At 43.6% G+C, this 19,705-nt stretch overlaps 2 protein-coding genes across 3 annotated transcripts in view; one reads left to right on the top strand and one right to left on the bottom strand.

The window, feature by feature from the left end:
* The window catches only part of EPDR1 (ependymin related 1), a 34,662-nt gene extending 29,799 nt beyond the window's left edge, over positions 1-4,863 (bottom strand). The window contains exon 1 of one of the 2 annotated variants that reach the window (XR_016394389.1): positions 4,297-4,863. Coding sequence is in view for 1 of the 2 variants with exons in the window: in XM_022593024.3 (XP_022448732.2) it covers positions 4,297-4,601 (305 nt within the window). In the remaining variant the exon portion in view is untranslated. The remainder of the gene's footprint in view (positions 1-4,296) is intronic. The other variant, XM_022593024.3, reaches the window with a different exon arrangement.
* A 3,641-nt stretch (positions 4,864-8,504) lies between these two features.
* SFRP4 (secreted frizzled related protein 4) lies at positions 8,505-18,405 on the top strand. Its single transcript, XM_022593234.2, has 6 exons — positions 8,505-9,253; positions 10,564-10,644; positions 10,743-10,808; positions 12,740-12,938; positions 15,330-15,393; positions 17,345-18,405. Exons 1-6 carry the CDS (start codon positions 8,809-8,811, stop codon positions 17,528-17,530), a joined length of 1,041 nt encoding a protein of 346 aa, XP_022448942.1. The 5' UTR covers positions 8,505-8,808; the 3' UTR covers positions 17,531-18,405.
* Positions 18,406-19,705: the final 1,300 nt, after the last annotated feature.

Genomic DNA, 19,705 nt, shown 5'->3' with positions numbered 1-19,705 from the left:
CTCCAAGAAACAGAATGGTCTGGAAAAATTGAGACAGAGATGAACTAATCAGTATTTGAATAAGGACCCACTTGTCACTCTATTTAAGACATATTTTTTTAGTCTTTTACCAAAAAAAAAAAAAAAATCCCCAAACATGTAGGATTGGTAGTTGAACAGTCTTCTAAGACATATTCCTAATTTACCAATGCATGTCCTCTTAATGCTTCTCTGCTCGCTCTGCTTCATTAATTCCAACTCCCAATCCACCATCTTGTAAATGGGAGCAGTAAGTTACTGGTAACCTAACAAAATTCATTCAGCATCTACATTGCTTCTCCCATAAAGTTCACTATGTTACTGAAATACAAAGTAATCTTGCTTTTCCTTCAGTCTTCCAAATGTAATACTTGTGAGTTTATAGGAAAGACAGTTGGAACCAGAAAATGAAATAATATCAATTACTAATATTTCCCATTCTCTGCTAAGGCTTGTCTTATCTGAAGCTTGTAAGGAAGGTTATTTAATCTTTTCCATCATCTCAGGGAGAAGAAAGCCTGGAAAATCCTAGTCATTCCACAGTAACTATTAGTGGGACTTTCCATAACTAACTGGATGCAAAATAAAAGTCTTAAGAAGTTGATCCAATTCTAAAACTACTTCTCAACTTATAAATAAATATGAAGAGACAACCCATCCATATTTTCTTCAAATAACATCTGGTTTCTTGGCCAGACTGCTAATACCTGAAAAAGTTTCTGAGTTTGTTCCAACAAATCTACATTTAAAGAGCTTAAAAACGCATTTATGCACTAAACATTCTTTTCTACATCTGACTTAGGGCCAGAGATGGGACTGTGAGACAGAACCTTGCCAAGAAATTGGAAAGATGGGGAATAAAATGGCCTTCTAAAAGCTAAACTGTGAAATCAACACTTGATGGATCAGGGCAAAGAAATGAGAAATCACCACATGGACAGAGGGAACTATATTCAGTGTCCTGTAATAAACCATAACAGGAAAGAATATGAAAAAGAGCATGGATATATGTATGTATAACAGAATCACTTTGCTGTACACAAGAAACTAACACAACATTGTAAATCAACTATACTTGAGTTAAAGAAAGAAAGAAACAAATCACCACATGGGGACAAAAAAGCTTCTAGGCCAGCACAATTTGGCTGTGACCCCACTAAAGATATAATACACATATCTGAAGACTATATTAATTGATCATGGAGCCATAGAAGAAGGATTGCTAAGACAACCGGAGCAGTACCCTCCAAGGCCCCATGCAGAGCGGAGGGAGTCTGGACCAGCAGCATTGGGGTAGCATAGAATCAGCGACAAGGCACCGCTCTGGTGAAAAGGATGCATCACTTTATCTTAGCCTGATTACGCTGGGCTGGCCTGTCTTATGCATGATGGAAAGCTCAACATTGAGCACACGGCCTAGCCTAGAGCAGGCAGTCATTAGACTCCATGAATTTGCTCCAACTCTTTGCTCACAACTTCCTGATTAGAATTTGGCTCTCCACATAGGTCTGCCTACAGGGAGAGAATGAGCTAGTGAGATTTGAGAATGCTGGCCCCCATGCCAGCTGCAGCACTCGCTGAAATATCCAGTGTAACATCTGAGCTTGTTTGCTCCTAGTCTGCTCCCAAAGGAAGGGCCCTTGAACGTGCTGCCAGATCAACTGTCTGAGCCCACAGGGCTGGCAGGGAGTCTCTGGGCCATGGTACATTCACCAGGATGGCGCTGATGGCGGTGGCCATGGGGATAGCTGCGGCCGCATGCTGAGCGCCTTTTCTACTCTGTGTCAGACCACTGCACTATGTGCTATTCATACTTGAACTCATTTCATCCCCAGAACAAAGCAATACATTAGGCATTAGTAGTATTCCCATCTAGTAACTTACCCAAAGACCCACACTAGGAATCTGAATTCAGAGGCAGATTTATCTGACTCTAGAGCCTAATCCCTTACGTTGTGAAAATACTACCTTGGGGCTTGGGAGCGGGGGCAGCCATGAACCCTCTGTGTCAGCAGTGTGCTTTGGGCCATCTCAGCCCGCCTTCAACATGACTACTCATTAATACGCCACTATCATAAAAGGCTTCACAACAACGAACACAAAGAGTGGCGCTTGACCCTTTATCACAAGTGCAGAAAGCCAAACCCCATCTCAGCGAACAGCATCCCCATCTACTCATGCCATCAGTACTGTAAGCTTCAGAAGCCAAAAATGACTGTCCCCTCCCCCTCACCACCCTGCAGCACAGCGTCTAATCGTTTGCACCTCCTTCAATAAGCCTCTTCAATATCCTCAAGACTTCCCTAATGCGTCCACTTCTCACCATCACCATTGCCACTCCCCGTCTTTCACCTGGCTCTCTCTACAGACATCTCCTAGGTCATGTTTCGGCTTCTTCTCTTGTTTTTCTTTATTCTCGACCATACAACCAGTTTTCTTTATAAAATCCAATCACGGCATTCCACTGCTTAAATATCCTTCCCTGGGTCCCCAACCTCCCGCCATACTCCATGCTTCAGTCTTAATAGTGATTGGCCTGCAGTTCTTGGAATATTCTCAGCCCTGCCTGTGGCAGGATGTCCTGGAATACACCCACATCCCCCTGGACCAGTCTCCCCTCCATGCCTCGTTCCCTCTAATGGTCAGCTCGTCCGGGGGTTTTGGGACTCGCTCCTGTCCCACCTCCTCCAGGAAGCCTGGCTTAGGTGCCTGTCTGAGGTGCTCTCGTGCCCAGCTCATCCTTCACCCCACTGTATGGGAATTCTTACTGACGTGACTCTACCCCCAGACTGTGACCTCCCTGAAGCCCAGGACTCACTCTGAATACAAAATGCCTGACATGAAAAAATGCACGTTGAAAGAATGAATGAACGGACAAGAGCCTGTTACATCATAGATGTCAGAATCCACTCAGTTTCCTCAAGTCCCAGCTCTTGGTCTTGAGAAAGCTGTCTAATCTCCCTCAACCCCAGATTCTCTGTCTGTAAACTGGAGATCATAAAACCTGCATTGTCAAGTTGTTGTGAGATTTAAACTAAATCATACGGTATGTGGAACGTCTTCAGCACCATGCCTGGTACATAACAAGTACCCAAATGTTGGTTGTTGCTATTATTATTACAAAGACCTTCGACACTTGACAGAAAACATTCATGTTCTTGAAAGAGAACAGATACCCCCAGTCCACCACGATGACTCGGCTGCCCCAGGCCTCCTCAGCATTCATGGTTTACAGTCATCATGCACTGTTTTGCATTCTCGAATATACTCCTTTGAAGGGTTCTGGCACTGTCTTCAAGATGCCTAATACTTGCACAAATGCTTTTAGGTAAAATGATATCAAATTTGCCCCACATCTTACTGCCCACTGGAGCCTTAAACCTTGGACATTCACATAGCACCTCCTAATGATGCGAATGCCATACGAAGAGGCCAGCATAACCCTGGGAAGAACACACACAGAGAAACAGGAACGGGGCCAACTGACAGGTGGTGATCCCAAAACAGAAATCAGGTCTTAAAGAGGTCAGAAGCAAGCTGAGGTCTCAGAAAGAGAGTGTCCTTTGTCACATGAGATTCAGAAAGGTGAATGATCAGACCAGTGGTTAAAAAACATTGTAGCATCACCCCTCTGTGGGCTATTGTGCGGCCATTAAAAATAGGTAGGGGCCAACCAATGAAATGGTAAATAAGAACACATGAGAGATCGTGTTATATAAAAAAGACAGACATAGGATTTTTGATTACAGAATGTAAAACTTGCTTAAAAGAAAATTTAAGGGAGTAGACCGAAATTTTAATGGTTATGACACAGTGATGAGTTTATTTTTTTTTTAACTGATTCCACACACCTTTTGCAGTGTTGTCACATTCCTTTAAAATGTGAAAAAAAAAAAAAAATCTGCCTGTCGTCCTCGCAGATGGCTCCTGGAAGAGCTGAGATAGTGCAGAAGACACGCCCTAGGCTGAAGGGGGGGCACCAGGAGCCAGGAGGCTGACTCAGCAGCCTTCGAGCGTGGGCGAACCTGGGCCTGGAGCGCCCGGCAGGTCATTTCTTCACCGGCCACCGCCCCGCGGGGTCTCACTGAGTGCCCGCTAGCAGGCCGCTCCCGGTGGGCCCAGCCGCCACCCAGCCCCCGACTGTGTTGTCCCCAAGCGATCCTCTCGGCGAAGTTTGTCTTGGAGAGGAGGGAAGCGCCGCGAGCGGCTGGAAACCCCGCGACCTCGCCCTCCCCGGGCCTCGCGACCCCACGCCCTGCGCCCTGGCGCCCCCCGTACCTCTTGCAGGGGATCAGCGCCTTCCTCTCGTCCAGCACCCGCACGCGTTGGTTGAGCCCGTCGTAGGAGAGCAGGGCGCGGCTGTAGCGCCCGGTGCTCTGCCGGTACAGCACCTGACGCCCCTCCCACTGCTGCGGCGCCTGGCACGGGCGCCGAGCCCCCGGGGAGTCCCCGGCCCCGGGCCCCGGGGCCCCCGCCGCCGCCCCCAGGCCGCAGAGGCCGCCCAGCGCCCAGACCCAGAGGCCGCCCAGCAGCCAGGCGCCTAGGGCCCTGCGGGCCACGCGGAGGAGAGCGCGTCCCGGCATCGCCGTCCGCCGCGCCCGCCGCCCCCACGAGGCCCAGCCTGAGCCCGAGGGGGCGCTGAGCAGCCCAAGAGAAGCGCGGCGCGGAGCTCTCTCGGACTGTGCCCGAGTGCGGTCTGGGCCAAGTTGCTGCCGGTCCCGGCGGCGGCCTCTACGGCTCTGGGGATCAGGCCTGGGATCCGGGCCCTGGGTCCTGGGGAAGCTCCGGTGAATCGTGCGGGAGCTATTTGTGCCCGGACCGCTGCCCGCTGCAGCTTCTGTTTTCACTTGCTCTCTGCTGCCAACAGGAAATGCAGTGGCAGCGGTGCCACTAGCATCCTGAAGGGCATCCGTGTTTTAAAGGGGGGCGGGGGGGAGCGATGAGAAGGGAAATGTTTCTCTGCTAACTTGAGTATTCAACGGGTAGCCAACTCTGGGGGACGAGCTCGAGGTCAAGGTCGGGAAAGCAGGGCCTCAGCACTTGCTGTGCCGCAGGTACCCTGTCCCTTTATCAAAATTGCCACCTGCTAACTCCAAATTAAAGATGGAAAAAAGGGTTCCTTCCTGAAGAAATGACACGAGTCATTTATCATGGCCGTTTGGCAGCCCCCCACTCCCCATATAGAGCCTGGCGGACTAGAAAATAGGCCCTTGCTCTTGCGCTGAGGACTCAAGGACATGCCTGGAGGCCACATTTGCGGTGAGACTGCTCCCCTCACTCATCACTTGACAATACCACAAGCCTAGAGGTTTGTGTGTCTGGGAGTTTAGGATCATCAAGAAGAAAGTTAATTGGGTTTATGTTGGTGTAATGTTAGGATCTAGAGTATGGAATCAAGAAGAAAGAAAACAACTGTTTAAAAACCAAAAGCACAGCCTTGCTTTCCAAGTTTATAGAGTCTTTTCACTAGATCTGCCTTTCAGGGATGAAGAAGCATGAGGCAGGTGAAAGTGGGAGAGAGCGTTCCTGTATGAGAGTCAGCGCGGCGACAAGAGAAAATGAGTGTGATATTTGGGTTCAAGTATGAAGCAGAAGGTAGTCCGGAGCCAGATCACTCAAGGCCTTGAAAACCATTTTAAGGATTAGTTATTAATACCGGGGTTGTTGGAGCCATCCATAAATGTAAAGCTAAGGAGAGCATCATCAGGGATATGCCTTAGGAAGCTCCCCCAGGTCAGTGTGGAGGATGGCAGGGCAAGGCAGAGGGCAGGGAGAAGGAGGAAGATACTGTTGCAATCCAGACGAGAGCTGCTGTCTGAGCTAAGGCCATGGTTGTAGAAATGCAGAGGGTGGAAGAGTTGGGAACAAGAGAGAAGGATTTAGACTCGGAGGAAGAGGTTTCTGGTTTGGACCACTGGGAGTTCAGCCTGGAGTGAGAGAAGATAAATTCAGTTTAGGGTTGGCTGATTTTGAGATGACTGTGGGATATGCAGGTGGAAGTTCCCAGGGGACAGTTGGATAAACAATTCCAGAGACCAGCAGGCCTAGAGGTCTGGATTTGGAAGCCACTGACATCTAGGTGGTCCCCGAAGCCAGAGAGGAGAGTAGCACAGTGGTTTTCCACCCAGGGCAATTTTGTCCCCCAGGGGGCAGTTGGCAATATCTAGAGACCTTATTGATTATCACAGTGGGGTAGGGGGTAAGCTGCCCCTGGCATCTAGTAGGAGGAGACCAGAGATACCAATGTGCAGGACAGCCCCCAGTACCACCACCACTCAGCCAGTAAAGAATTATCCAGCCCCACTGTCAACAGTGCTGAGGTTGAGCCAACCTGGAGCAGCAGGGAGTGTAGAGAGTGAGAAGAAGGCTGAGGATGGAGCCCTAGAGAACTCCAGACATTGAAAGGATGGGCAGAGAAACAGTCCCTGGAGGAGACTGAAAAGGAGCTACCGGAGAGAAGCCACAGACCAGGGGAACTTCCCCAGTTACATGAGCTTTTGGCAAATCAATGTCAAGTATGAGGTAATGGATTGAGTGCTAAAGCCGGGCAAGAAGATGGAGACTGGTTGACAGACTCTCCGGATGAATCCCTCAACACTGCCACCCTCTCCTAGAAACGCTAAGGCCAGACTACCAACAGACCTAATGGGATAAGCAAAGAGCTTTATGGAGAAGGGTTCTTAACTTATCCTCTCCCTTTCTTAAAGGACATGCCATCTGCGAACATGAGGGAAGCACCTGAAATGTCGCGATTTGGTACTTGCATAGCTAAACTAATGCAGCAGGTTCAAACTGGCTGCAGAAGTTTGAGTCCTCCCCAGGTTTGCCCTCCTCAACTAACTCCAGGAAAAGGACAGGGAGTCCAGCTCTCTCAAAACTGTATCTTCTTCCCTGGTAGGAACTTGGGCTGAAAATCTTTTTCACTAAGCCAGGCATTTATACCTACTGGAGTTTACTGCTGAAAATGGCTTGAGATCTCATCTGGGCTATCCCCTTCACTTGATATTTCACTAGCCTGCGTTGGCATTTTTGAAGCTTGAGAGCTGTTCTACAGAAAACTGGAATATCTCTCTAGATTGGCCTGCCTGTTTGGTCACCCCGGCCTTCCCACAAAATAGAATTGGACTCCTTGGGTGAATCCTGAAATGTATTTGTCTCATTTACCCTTTCAGCCTACCGTGTTTGATTCATGTTCCTGGGGGAAAAAAAATAAGATCATGCATTTAAAGCACTTAGCACTACCCCGAGCCCATTGTACATGCTCAGTAAATGTCAGTTGTGCTTTTCCTTTCCTGGGCTATTTTAATCCTCAGTCCTGATCAGGGTCAAAACTAAACTAACTTTGTGGATCTAAGCTTTAGAGACAAAAAAATCTGTCTGCCTCAAGTTCAGATTTCCAGTTAAATCATGTTTTTAAAGATTAACATTCAGATAACGTGTTTTCATATTCTAATGCCCTAAGAAAATATCATATACCAGAAATCTTACTGCCTGAAGATTGATGTACACTTGGAACAATAAAGCCTCCCTTTTCTGTGGATAGCTGAGCCAGCAGTGGATTCTACTACCTCTTTCTAATAAAAATAAAAGAGAAAACAAAACATACATCATTGTTCTCCATGGTACACAGCTTCTTACTTCATTTAAATAACAGTTTCCAAGCAAATCAAAAATCAAGATGTTAGACTGCTGGGTTGGAAATCACTTGGCATGAAGGAGGAAAAAAAAAATCTTTCAAATTGTGGTATCCAAAGTCTTCTATGTTTTCTGCTTTCATTCACGTTGGGGAGAAGAATAGGGAGTCAGGAGAAGGAAAAGGGGATGTTGGTGGATGGAAGACGTTCTCAAACTGGAAGATGCTGTTACACCTTCAGGCAGTTCTGTTCCTGGAGCAGGTACAGATCAGAGGCCATTCTGGAAAAACTTGAGCCCAAAGTAAAGTCTACTAGCCACAATAATAACAACAAAAACAAATTCCATACAACTCGCGGCTGGGAGGGGGGCGTCCTTCCCTTTGCAGCTGCACGCTCCCCGTCCCACACAATAGTCTCACCGCTCAGCGCTTCTCATGCCCCCTACTGGAGAAGGCAAGTATGTTTCAGAGTTAAAGAGCAGCAGAAGTTCCCATTTCCCTCCAACTCTACAGTTGGGGAACCCATAAGGCAGAGGGCGCAAAGTTCAGCTTTGACTGGAAAGGCGGTCCCTCCCTCTCTTGAAATCCTCTCTTGCACCTTCTTGGATCCGGTGTCCAAAACGACTGCCAGAGGCTCTTTTTCTTGGTCTAGAGAAAAAGGACTGGCCAGACTAAAAAGGACGGACTTTGGGGGAATGCAGGATTCCAGCCCTGGGCTACGGCCCGGAGGAGATGATGTCACCACTTCTGCAAGAGAGGGCCGAGGGTGGGGCGGCCGAGGGGGAGCCCGCGCCGCGCCTGCAGCTGCCAAGGGAGCGTTCCCGAGCCCACGTCAGGGGAGGTGTCGGGATAAATAGGTCCCGCAATGGCCGGGACTGGCTGCGCTCGGAGCTGCCGGGCCGGGGGCTGGAGCCACCAGGGCGGGTTCACGCCCCGGAGGCTGAGGGCTGGTGCTACTCGTGCTGTGCGCGTCGGACGGCGTATACTCCCAGCCGGCCCCCGCGGCCCAGCGTTGCTGCCCACGGGAGTTTGGGACGAGCACATCCCCTGTGCCCTAAAGGACTTCCTCCTTCGGGAAGGGAGAGAGGAAGCCTAGGGGGACGGGGAGAGAAGGGCCCGTTCTGCCTGTCGGGGTGGCGGCGCGGGAGAGCAGTGCCATGCTCCTCTCCATCCTGACCGCGCTCTGCCTGTGGCTGCGCCTGGCGCTGGGCGTGCGCGGCGCGCCGTGCGAGGCGGTGCGCATCCCCATGTGCCGGCACATGCCCTGGAACATCACGCGGATGCCCAACCACCTGCACCACAGCACGCAGGAGAACGCCATCCTGGCCATCGAGCAGTACGAGGAGCTGGTGGACGTGAACTGCAGCGCCGTGCTGCGCTTCTTCCTCTGCGCCATGTACGCGCCCATCTGCACCCTGGAGTTCCTGCACGACCCCATCAAGCCGTGCAAGTCGGTGTGCCAGCGCGCGCGTGACGACTGCGAGCCCCTCATGAAGATGTACAACCACAGCTGGCCCGAGAGCCTGGCCTGCGACGAGCTGCCTGTCTACGACCGGGGCGTGTGCATCTCGCCCGAGGCCATCGTCACTGACCTTCCGGAGGGTGAGGCCCGGGGAAGGACCGAGGGGGGTGACGAGGCACCCTGGGCTGTCGCTGCCACGTGAGAACCCGACGGCCACACCTACAGCTGCCAGCGGGTGGTCGAGCAGCCCCCCATTCTACTTAGGAGAGCTGGAGGAGGTGGGAAGGGCAGTGACTTGATTTCGGGAAAAGTCTGCTTTCTCTACTGGAGTTTTGGGAGCTAAGGAGCACCATGTCCCATAAGGAGGGGCGGGCGATTTTGCTTAGATAGGGGACCATTGGGGACATTTTCCTTTATAGTAATAAAATAAGATAGTAGCAGTAGTAAACAAGTATATAGGGTTTAAGGTGGATCTGAGCCAGCTTTAAGTACTTCACATGTTATCATTTAATTATTAAAATATTTCCACCAGAATTCTTCATTTAATGTTAGCTCTTGAAAGCTCTTCTGAAAAAACAGTACTAGTTCTCCCTCCCCACCAGGAGTGCAGTTTGTAAATTTAGTTGCCCTGGAAAACTGTGACATCTGTTTCATGGTCTTTGACCCAGGGCCAACCTCTGTGGCATCTTAGTCAACTCGAGCTCAACCACCACTTCCTTCTTTTCTCTTTGGTCTTTTTTCCTGCTTTTCTAGGAAGAAGGAGCAGGTTTAAATCCACTTCTTGAAATAAAACCTAAGTATATTTTTGCCTCCTTTTATGCCTAACCCAGGTTGCTGCACATTTAAAGAAACTATGGTGTTGCTTTAGTGTAGTTTCTGAAGTTATACCTCAGAGCATTGCCCAAAACGTGGAGGAGAAGAAGTAAAATGAAGAGGAAAAACCGAAACTCCTCTCTAATTCAGAGTTTTAGAAAAAACATATTCATTGCTTAAATTATAGAAATGATACAGGGCTATGCTTGTTTGGGGTACCTATGGACTGTTTCTGCAAAATGTGAGGTGGGGATTTGGAAATATTTGGGTTATTCTGATTAGTGTAAACTGTCAACTTGAAAAATCAACATTTTAAAATAGGTTTGGGGCGGAAGGATGTAATTTATCCAGGTTGACTGTATGTATCATCCAGTTTAAATGGACGTGCCTTCACATCAATTTGTTCTGGATAAGCAGTCCCAGCCAAAAGTCTTCTTTCCTAAGCCCAGAGAGTCTATATGAAAGAACTAGTTGACAATCACATACAATTTTTACCATTCAGGATTTGTGTGTGTGTGTGTGTGTGTGTGTGTGTGTGCACTGCTGTGTTGTCAGTGTGTCCAGATGATTCCTTATTCCAACTGGGTGAACAGACCAAATCACTGACCACACCCATGTGGCCCTGTGTGTGTTTCAGACGTTAAGTGGATAGACATCACTCCAGACATGATGGTACAGGAAAGGCCTCTTGACATTGACTGTAAACGCCTAAGCCCTGGTGAGTTCTTTGTCCTCAAGGCTCCCTCTCTTTCTTCTCCCCAGAGTGATTTCTGAATCTTTTTCTTCAATTTTTGGTCTCTCTTTTGTCTTCTTTAGACCGGTGCAAGTGCAAAAAGGTGAAGCCGACCCTGGCGACGTACCTGAGCAAAAACTACAGTTACGGTAAATTATCTGCTGAAACCATTGGGTTGGGGACTTGGCGCGTGACAAAGCCAGGTCTGCTAGTCATGAGGTGACGAAGAGGGATTTTTCTAGTTAATCATGTGGGCTCTAGGTGGCACAATAGCAACTGTAAAAACGTCTTGCTTTTCTGGGTAAAGCACCCAGGTGAGAACGGTGGTGTGAATTAGTGTAATCCCTCATCCTACGCGTCCTGGTGAGAAGTGCTGTCAGCCGGGAGAGCACCTCACTTTTCTCAGGATTTCACTGCTGCAGGAAGGATGGGTGACGATCCATGGATTTGACCTGAGGCCCAGAGACCCAGGAATTAAGATCTGCACATGTATCTTTTTACCTATAAATAGCTACAAATATTAAACACCTTAAAGAAATTGTGGGAATATGTTAATCACAAGACCCTGTGGCTGTAAGTATTGGCATAGCTTAAATGCCCTCTTCTCTTATTTGAAAGACCCAGACAGCACTTTCTTCAGAGAATAAGTCAATCATGCTACTTTGAATGTTTTCAGCAAATTTAATTCTGCTATCATCATTTGAAAGTAAATTTAATTAAAAATGTGTTCCTTTAAAATATCTTTGGGTTATTTTCTGGGGTTGTTTTTTTTTTACATTTCTTAAATTATTTCTACTGAAATAACAGAAACTGTTTGGGGAAAACTGTTCATTTTATTTGCTAACTCAGCTTTCCATATTTCAAACTGAAATTTTATATCATAAGAACCTTTATATTATACAACCCACATAAAAGCAGGAAGACCATGGCACTATAAAAGTCTGAAAAAATAACCTCTTATTTAGGTTGTCGGATTTTAGAATCACACATAGCCGAAGTGCATAATTCAACCAAAAAAAAAGTACACTATCTTTTCTAGTAGCTTTTTGTTGTTGTTATTTTAAACCTGTTCTATGTAGATATCATTGTAATCTGATCCACAAAATCCCTCATCTGACACTATCCAGCCTTAGTTACTTAGTTGTAACTAAGTTGTAACTGAGTTTCACTGTCATGCTGTCCTCTGGGGAATCATTGCTTCAAAACCACTTTGATAATGAAACTATTTTCTATTTACATTCTTTAGCTCCTTCATAAACCAGCTTCCTAGGATGGAATCCAAGACAGAGCCACCCTTGGCTGATTACAACTCCACTGCAGGCAGTAATAGCAAGGGACCAAAAGAGTCAGAATTGAAAGCAGGATCAGAGACAGTGATATTACCAGCCATCTGTAATAACAGTTCTACCTCTACCCACCATGGACCCTGCTTGGGCAGTTTGGGAAATGAAAGGATTGAGAACAGTAGTCTTCAGAGACTCCTTCCGGTGCAAAAATGTTATGACTGTAATAACTTCCTCTGGAGCAGAGTGAGTTCAAGCAGGAGATGGGTGATTGAACCATACAAACTTTCAGGTGGCTTCTGAATCTGAGAATATATGATTCTCACTTCAAATCATTACATGACAGAGTAGAAGCAAGCATTGTTTCTATAAAATTTTATCGACATTCTATGTAACTAAATTTCCTGATACGTTTCTGGCCCCCAAAAAACCCCTAATCATAGAATTATAGAATTTTAGGGCTGAGAAGGATCCATGGGATTCTCTATTCAAACCCTATCTGTGGTCCATTGTGGAGCAGTCACTGACCCAAAGACAGATCCCAGACTAAGCCTGCTTGTGAATTTACTTTTCCGTCTTGCAGCGTGATTCAGAACTTTTAAGACATTGTTGACAATATGCGAGGCCTTACATTTAGCACATGATTGTGTGGCCTTTTTTTGCCTGCATTCGGGCAGCTTGGACATGGCCATAATTACAGGAGTGATTCTTTAAGAGAGACTCAGGAGTTGGCAGGAATAAACCATCCATATTTTTCCGCAAAGCTTCAATAACACATATCGATTTTTCAATTGCAGTCATTCATGCCAAAATAAAAGCTGTGCAGAGGAGTGGCTGTAATGAAGTAACTACAGTGGTGGATGTGAAAGAGATCTTCAAGTCCTCATCACCCATCCCTCGAACTCAAGTCCCACTCATTACGAATTCATCCTGCCAGTGTCCTCACATCCTGCCCCACCAAGATGTCCTCATCATGTGTTATGAGTGGCGCTCACGGTAGGCACAGACGGGCAGAAAAAATTACACACCGCCTAGGAAAGACGTAAAATTCCACTTAATCGTGGTTTAAAAAGGAAAAAGAAAAAACGGCTCTAGCTTTTTGAAAAATCAGTTTGAATAGATGCCTTGGTTAGGATATCGCATCTCCTAAATATCGATTAATTCTTCATAGAATTAAGGAGAAATGGAAATATATTTGAGTGGACTCTTTAAAAATCAATTTCAGAATTCATTACCTGATTTCAAAAACTTATAGACAAACATATTACTTTGAGTAAAACCAATTCTTTTCAAATCAATCTTAGTGTGGCAAATACTGAATTTTCTTAAGGTCTCTTTAATAACTTACAAATCAAAGGAAAATGGCCATTTGAGACTACACTTCCACACATTTTCTTTACACTGAATTTACAACATTTGTTGGTTGGAGTGTTACATACACACACGTACACACACGTGCACACTCACATCTATTATATGCGTATCTCTAGCTGAAGGTGTCTCCCCACACATCTTTCCTTAGCATCTTTTTATTTATCCTTATAATATAACAAGTCCTTAAAATATAAAAATCAAACACTTCAGTGCAGGTTCCAGACTGAGTCCCATAACTTGCTGCAATCTATTTCTCCAGCAGAACTACTAATTTTTATATAAAAAGTCTTCCCTTTGATTCTCTGCCATTAATAATGCTCACCTGTTTCTCCTGGATACAGCTCAAGGTTCTATTTCTCAAAAAAACAAAAACAAAAAAAACACCTTTTGAAACTGACTTCACTTGAATACTTTCTTGTTCTGGAGTCTATCAGTACTTAGTACCCTCTTCAAAATTCCTTGCGTTCTTGGTTTTAAAGCTGTTTTGCTGCTGATATCTTGTCTTTCTAAAGACATTGAGTGAATGAATGTTGAATGAATATTTCTGGGCTGGTCTCTTGTATGGCTTTTGCATCCACTCCAGTACTAGAAGCAGTTCTGGGGATGTGCCGGGTCGCTGCACAGGTGAATGGATTATACATGAGTTAAATAACAGCCTTCGTGTCATTTTCCCATTGATTTATAGACAGTGTAATTCTGATCAAAATCCTAGTAAAAATTTTATGGATGATTGAGATTTATGTCTTCACAAACAATGCTAATGATCATTTGGAAGAATAAACTGGTAAGGGCATGTAAAGGAGGTTCTGAAAATAAGAGGGATGAGAGGAAATGTGCCTTATGAGACAACAAGACTAGTATAAAGCTAGTTCAAACCATGCGGAGCAACAGTAGATGTGTAGATAAATAAAGCAGAGGAAAAAGTCTTGCAACAGATTATAATTCATACAAGAATTTGTATCATGAAGGAAATATGGCAAATCAATAGAAATGAAACTATTATTTACTAAATGTTGCAAATAGCTTTACTTGGAAAAATAGTATGCATTTTCACTTTGTACTCTAAAATAAATTTCAAATGGGTTAAAGAGGTAACTAGTTTAAAAACCTAATCAAAAAGGATAAAGTTCGGTAAATAAATGTATGCTATCTGAAAAGCAAAGTGGTTTGTAAACATAAAAGTAATGTAAGAAATTACGAGGGAAAATGTCAATGCACATATTTGATGACACTATTGTGTACATAAAAATCCAAAATAAAAAGAGAAAGACAAAAAGTACTTGCAACAGGTATGACAAAAGAATAATAATCTTACTCTATAAAAAGTTCATATAAATTAATATTTAAAACATTGACTACAATATAGAAATACATGTACATCTGTAAATCTATACAAAGTTGCAGAAGTACAAGTAGTAAATAAACATTAAAATATTTATCTCCTAATTCTGCAACCCAAATAAAAACAAGATTCCATTTTTACCTAGTCTTAGTGTCGGTGAATTAAATGAAAGTTCAGCCGTTTTGAAAATAATTTAGCACTATGCATTGAAAACCTTAAGAAAAAAAAACAAACTCTGACCCAGATTTCTACATTCGGAAATCTATCTTAAGGATATAACTAGCCAGTGCACACTAGCGATATTCAATGCAATGCTAATAATAATAGCTAAGCAAAAGAGGAGGTTCGACAGTGGAGAAATAGTTAAATATATTATGGCTATCCATAGTTATAATTTATATGGTTATGAAAGTTATATTTTTTGAATTATTCAATTATATCAGAAAATGCATACAATGCTAAAAGGAAATATACAGTGTGATCTAAATATACAGTGTGATCTAAAAATATATATAGGTACAAGGAAGAATGAAATGAAATATCAATAAAATATAAATGGGGAATTGTGGGGTTAACAGTGAAGAATTTTGTTTTTTTACAATTTTTTGTATTTTTGAACTTCTTACTTTCCTAATAAGTATTGCTTATTAAGATAAATTACTTTTTTTCAGGATGATGCTTCTTGAAAATTGTTTAGTTGAAAAATGGAGAGATCAACTTAGTAAAAGATCCATAGTAAGTATAATTAGCAATACTAGGAATATGGATTTGAATGCATGTAAAGAAATTCTATAGAATTTGGGAATTCTTCACATTCTTTCATCTCCAGGCTATCATAGGAGCCGACAATAGCAGCAGTATTTGTCTTTTGAATAGGTAGTTAAGAGAATAATTTTTCTCACTTGGAGTTTCTACCATAAATTTCTCTTTAGCTTCAAAGGTGATTTGGTTGCATTCAATACGGATCTACTGGTTATTTCCAGATTAAATTCGTTTTTTGGTTGTTTTAGCAAACAGTCAAGTACTTGAACAGAATTAATATCCAGTGGGATTAATACAGACATATACATGTAGGGGTGTGAATACCTAGTTTTAAAAATCACCCTATCACACTCTATAAGGCAGAATCTTTCCCTGTATTTAAAATAATTTTAAGACTTTTGTCCAAATAAATCATATACACAAAGTAATACTTTTGTGGCCAGACCCATAATTTTAGTAGTAACATCATAGAAATATTGGCAACTCAGAGGAGTTAGAATAATTTTTTGCCCAGACATGTGAAATCATTCCAGAACTAAATAAATCAGGTCATTGGGATGGAATTTTTAAAGCATCCCTTCTCCTGAAAATATATTTAGATATATGCAGGAGAATTTGTGTTGCCATGTTCACAACAGATACTGCTACTGCCTGTGCTCTCTTACTTTGCAGGAATAAAAATCCCTGGGCAAGGGGAGAGTGTATATTAATACTGATTTTTGGAGAAGGTAGTTTCAACACAGCCTCTCCTACTGAGTGCATTTCTGAATAACAGACCCAAACACTGCTCTTGCATCTGAGCTAAACATTCATGAGCTGCTCAGGAGCACGCTTGGTCTTACTGGACAGAAAATTCTAGCAAGATTGGTTATCTGGTTCCCAAAACTGCAGTAGATTAGATGACTCAACCTAGAAGGCAAGGCTACCATAAAAACCTGACATTGTTGAGAGGAAAGAAAGCTTTCAAGAACCATAGCTGTTTGGGTCATTCACGTTGACAGCAAATACTCCAACTTAAGAATATGAAAATATAATCATGTAATAACAACATACAGTAATGAGTTTATTATTTTAGAACAGACTAGAGTTGTGCCCTAGGAGGGTGGGGACGGTGTTTTTCATTTCACTGTATTTCCACTGCCTGGTCTATGGTCATGTTCAAATATTTTGCTAATTGAAATATACTCTAACAAAGTAGGGACTTACGTGTTATAATGAAAAGTAATGTCTATTCAAGTGGACTCACTTTTTCATTTTTTTCTTACACATTTTCATATTTAAAGAGTAAATCCTTTTCTATCAAGGAGACTTGAATATCTAGAATGACTCATTTCTCATTGGCTCTGGGTAGCTAACACTTGAGTGGGTTACTGGTTGTGGGTGGAGCTTCTACCTTCCTTTGGATGTAAGAGTTAGGTGAACCCATAAGTGTGATAAGAAACCCTGACTTTCTAGTGTAGCTGGAAAAATTTCTGCTTTTAGCCTTGGTAAAACGTTTTTTAGAAGGCTTTGCTGTATAGGAAAGTTGCATTAGAGGGCCTATGGGAAAAGTTGCATGAGCTAGGGCCTTGGGCTCGGGAGTCAGACTGGTGAATTTGAATTCCAGCTCTGACATTTGTCGGCTGTGTGACTTTCTGCAAATAATATCACTGTGCTTGTTTCCGGGTCACGACAATGGTGTCCGCCTAGAAGGGCTGTTGTTTCAACGAAATGATTGCTTGTCAAGATGTCACCATATACTCAGCACTTTCCAGAGCATCTGGTACAGGATACATGCTCACCATCGTAGGGTAGGGGAGCTATTATAATCTTGGATGTCTTGATGAATATATTACAGTGAAAGTCTGCATTATTTTGGATATTAGTTTAAGAGCATAAAGGGGTGAGATGTACTTGACAGTCATGTGTACACGTTGCCTCCCAGCAGTGGGAAGAGAGGCTGCAGGAACAGCAGAGGACAATCCAGGACAAGAAGCGCACAGCGGGGCGCACCAGCCGCAGTAACGCCCCGAAACCCAAGGGGAAGCCGCCTGCCCCCAAACCAGCGAGCCCCAAGAAGAACATTAAAGCTAGGAGTGCTCCAAAGAGAACAAACCCAAAACGAGTGTGAGCTAACTGCTTTCCAAAATGGGGACTTCCTCTCAGGTTGAGGCCAGGCATTACCCACGCAGCCTGTAGAAGGCCGTACACCCCTTGCCTTAACAACTGCAGTCCTTTTCATAGACACGTCTTGCAGCATTTTTCTTAATGATATGCTTCAATTTTTCTTTTTAAGTCACTACAAGCCATAGTGGTAGGTATGCCTTTTGGTATGGAAGGTATATGAAAGCTGGTCGAAAGAGCTTATTGAGTTGAGAATAAACCATGTGCATACTCTGTGGGAGCTCCACGTGGGGAAAATGCTTTTGTTCTTACAATTTGACCTAATATGTGCATTGTAAAGTAAATGCCATACTACAAACAAAACACCCAATTTTTTTTTACGATATGTTTTATTTCAGCTGGTTGTTAGGATGTTAGCGATTTTTTAAAATGTGATTGAAAATGTAATGCTTCTAAGGAAATCAAGAGGAATGAATGTCTAAAAGATCTTATGTGTTTACTGTTTGCAGAAGAATTTTTGTGATGAAAGGGGATTTTTGAACAATCCAGAAAAGTAGGATATGGAAAATTGTAATGAGTTTGGTTTTTGGTTTTTTGTTTTTACAAAGAAGCCTTTCTGCTCTGTTTTTAGCTAGAAGCTCTAAAAACGAAAACAATAGTATTGTTAAATAAATAAAAGGGAAAGGCAGACAGACAAAGTCTGGATCCTTGTTTTCTAGTTAACATGCCATGGTGGAGATGCTCTGATTTTATATGCACAATGTTTATCAGTTCCCTTTAAGTAGCACCAGAAACTGTTTGTTTCTCCTCTTATGATTTAGGTACCAATCAGTCAACCCCAAGCATCTTACACACGTGGGTGTGGTGCTCATCTCTTCCCAGGACGTCCCAGGTATCTTGATGCCCAGTCTCTCTGCTGATTGCTGGTGCTCCCAAGGGTGCCTTGGGTCTGAGGTGGCAGGGTCAGAATCCAAAGCCCCTGGTCCCCAGCCTGCTATGGCACCCTTGCCACACACCATCTCTGCACTTGGAAAAAGCAACTGTAATCAATTGTTCATCCAGCATTCAAGAATGTAGAGGAGCAATCTGAAAGCTTAAGAGTAAAATCTCCTTTAGATGTACCATTGTCCCTGCTTCTCAGAGAAGGGGTAAGCTACAGGTTGCATTCACACATGATTTTTTAATTTCATCTCTGTAGCCATTAGGACACAGAAGTGAGGTGTGTGGGTAAGCCAGGGGAAAATGGAGAAATAGCGTTAATGAGGATGCTGGCAAGGGCACCCATCTCCTCCTGAAAGTGTAACTTCACCTGCATCGCTACCCTAGGGCGGCAGAATTGAAGGAATCCAATAGATCCACCCACACAGGGGTATCAATAAAATACTCCGCTTTGGCCCTTAAGGAAAGCCAGACAGGTGTTTGGCATAGCATCTAAATTAAAGAAACCTAGGAAAGGCCATGAAAAGGCATTGGTACCCTAGCTTACCTCCTTAGCATAGTAGGAATCTGGGGAGGGGGGCGTGGGGAGGCGAGTTACAACTCTCAGTGGAAATGAAGAAAAAACGCTTCTGTAAAACTTTTTTTTTCAAGTGCAAAACGACATAATAAGAGTTTGGAGATGACTTTACAAACTTAAACACTGTTTCCTTTGAATATTTAACTGAAATCATATACTGCATATCACACAAAAACGTAATTAGGCACACTTATTAGTTTTATTAATTGATAAAAGATCGAGGCCACTGTTTGGATATTTATTATAAAAAAGTTGAAAATGAACAGCAGCCCACACTGAGAGTAATATAACAAGTGTGGAAGTGGCTTTTGTGTGAGAGCCACGAATTTATTTTTCTCCCTTAAGATATTTTCTCCACCTAGATACATATGAGAGGTAAATATAAATATATGGAGAGGAAGGCTGTGGTACTATCTCCGAAATAGGTATTATTCGAGAGTTGGGTTACTTTAATCAGAAAAAAATAACAATTTTGCACTATGTTCATCAACAAATTTCATAATTGAGGACTAGAGGCATTTATTTTTAAAAATACTTTTGTTGGTCTTTCAATGATACAGTAAATATGTCTTTTCTATAAAGCATTCAATAAATACATAAAATAAAAAAATAATGGAATTAAAATCCTACCTAATCCCACTCACCACTCTGCAGAGATAATCACTG

Source organism: Delphinapterus leucas, chromosome 9 (assembly GCF_059928025.1).
Source record: "Delphinapterus leucas isolate spDelLeu-1000000601 "Yukka" chromosome 9, BTC_Dleu_Yukka2, whole genome shotgun sequence".
NCBI classification, from domain to species: domain Eukaryota; kingdom Metazoa; phylum Chordata; class Mammalia; order Artiodactyla; family Monodontidae; genus Delphinapterus; species Delphinapterus leucas.
This window is presented reverse-complemented; position numbering and strand designations above follow the sequence as displayed.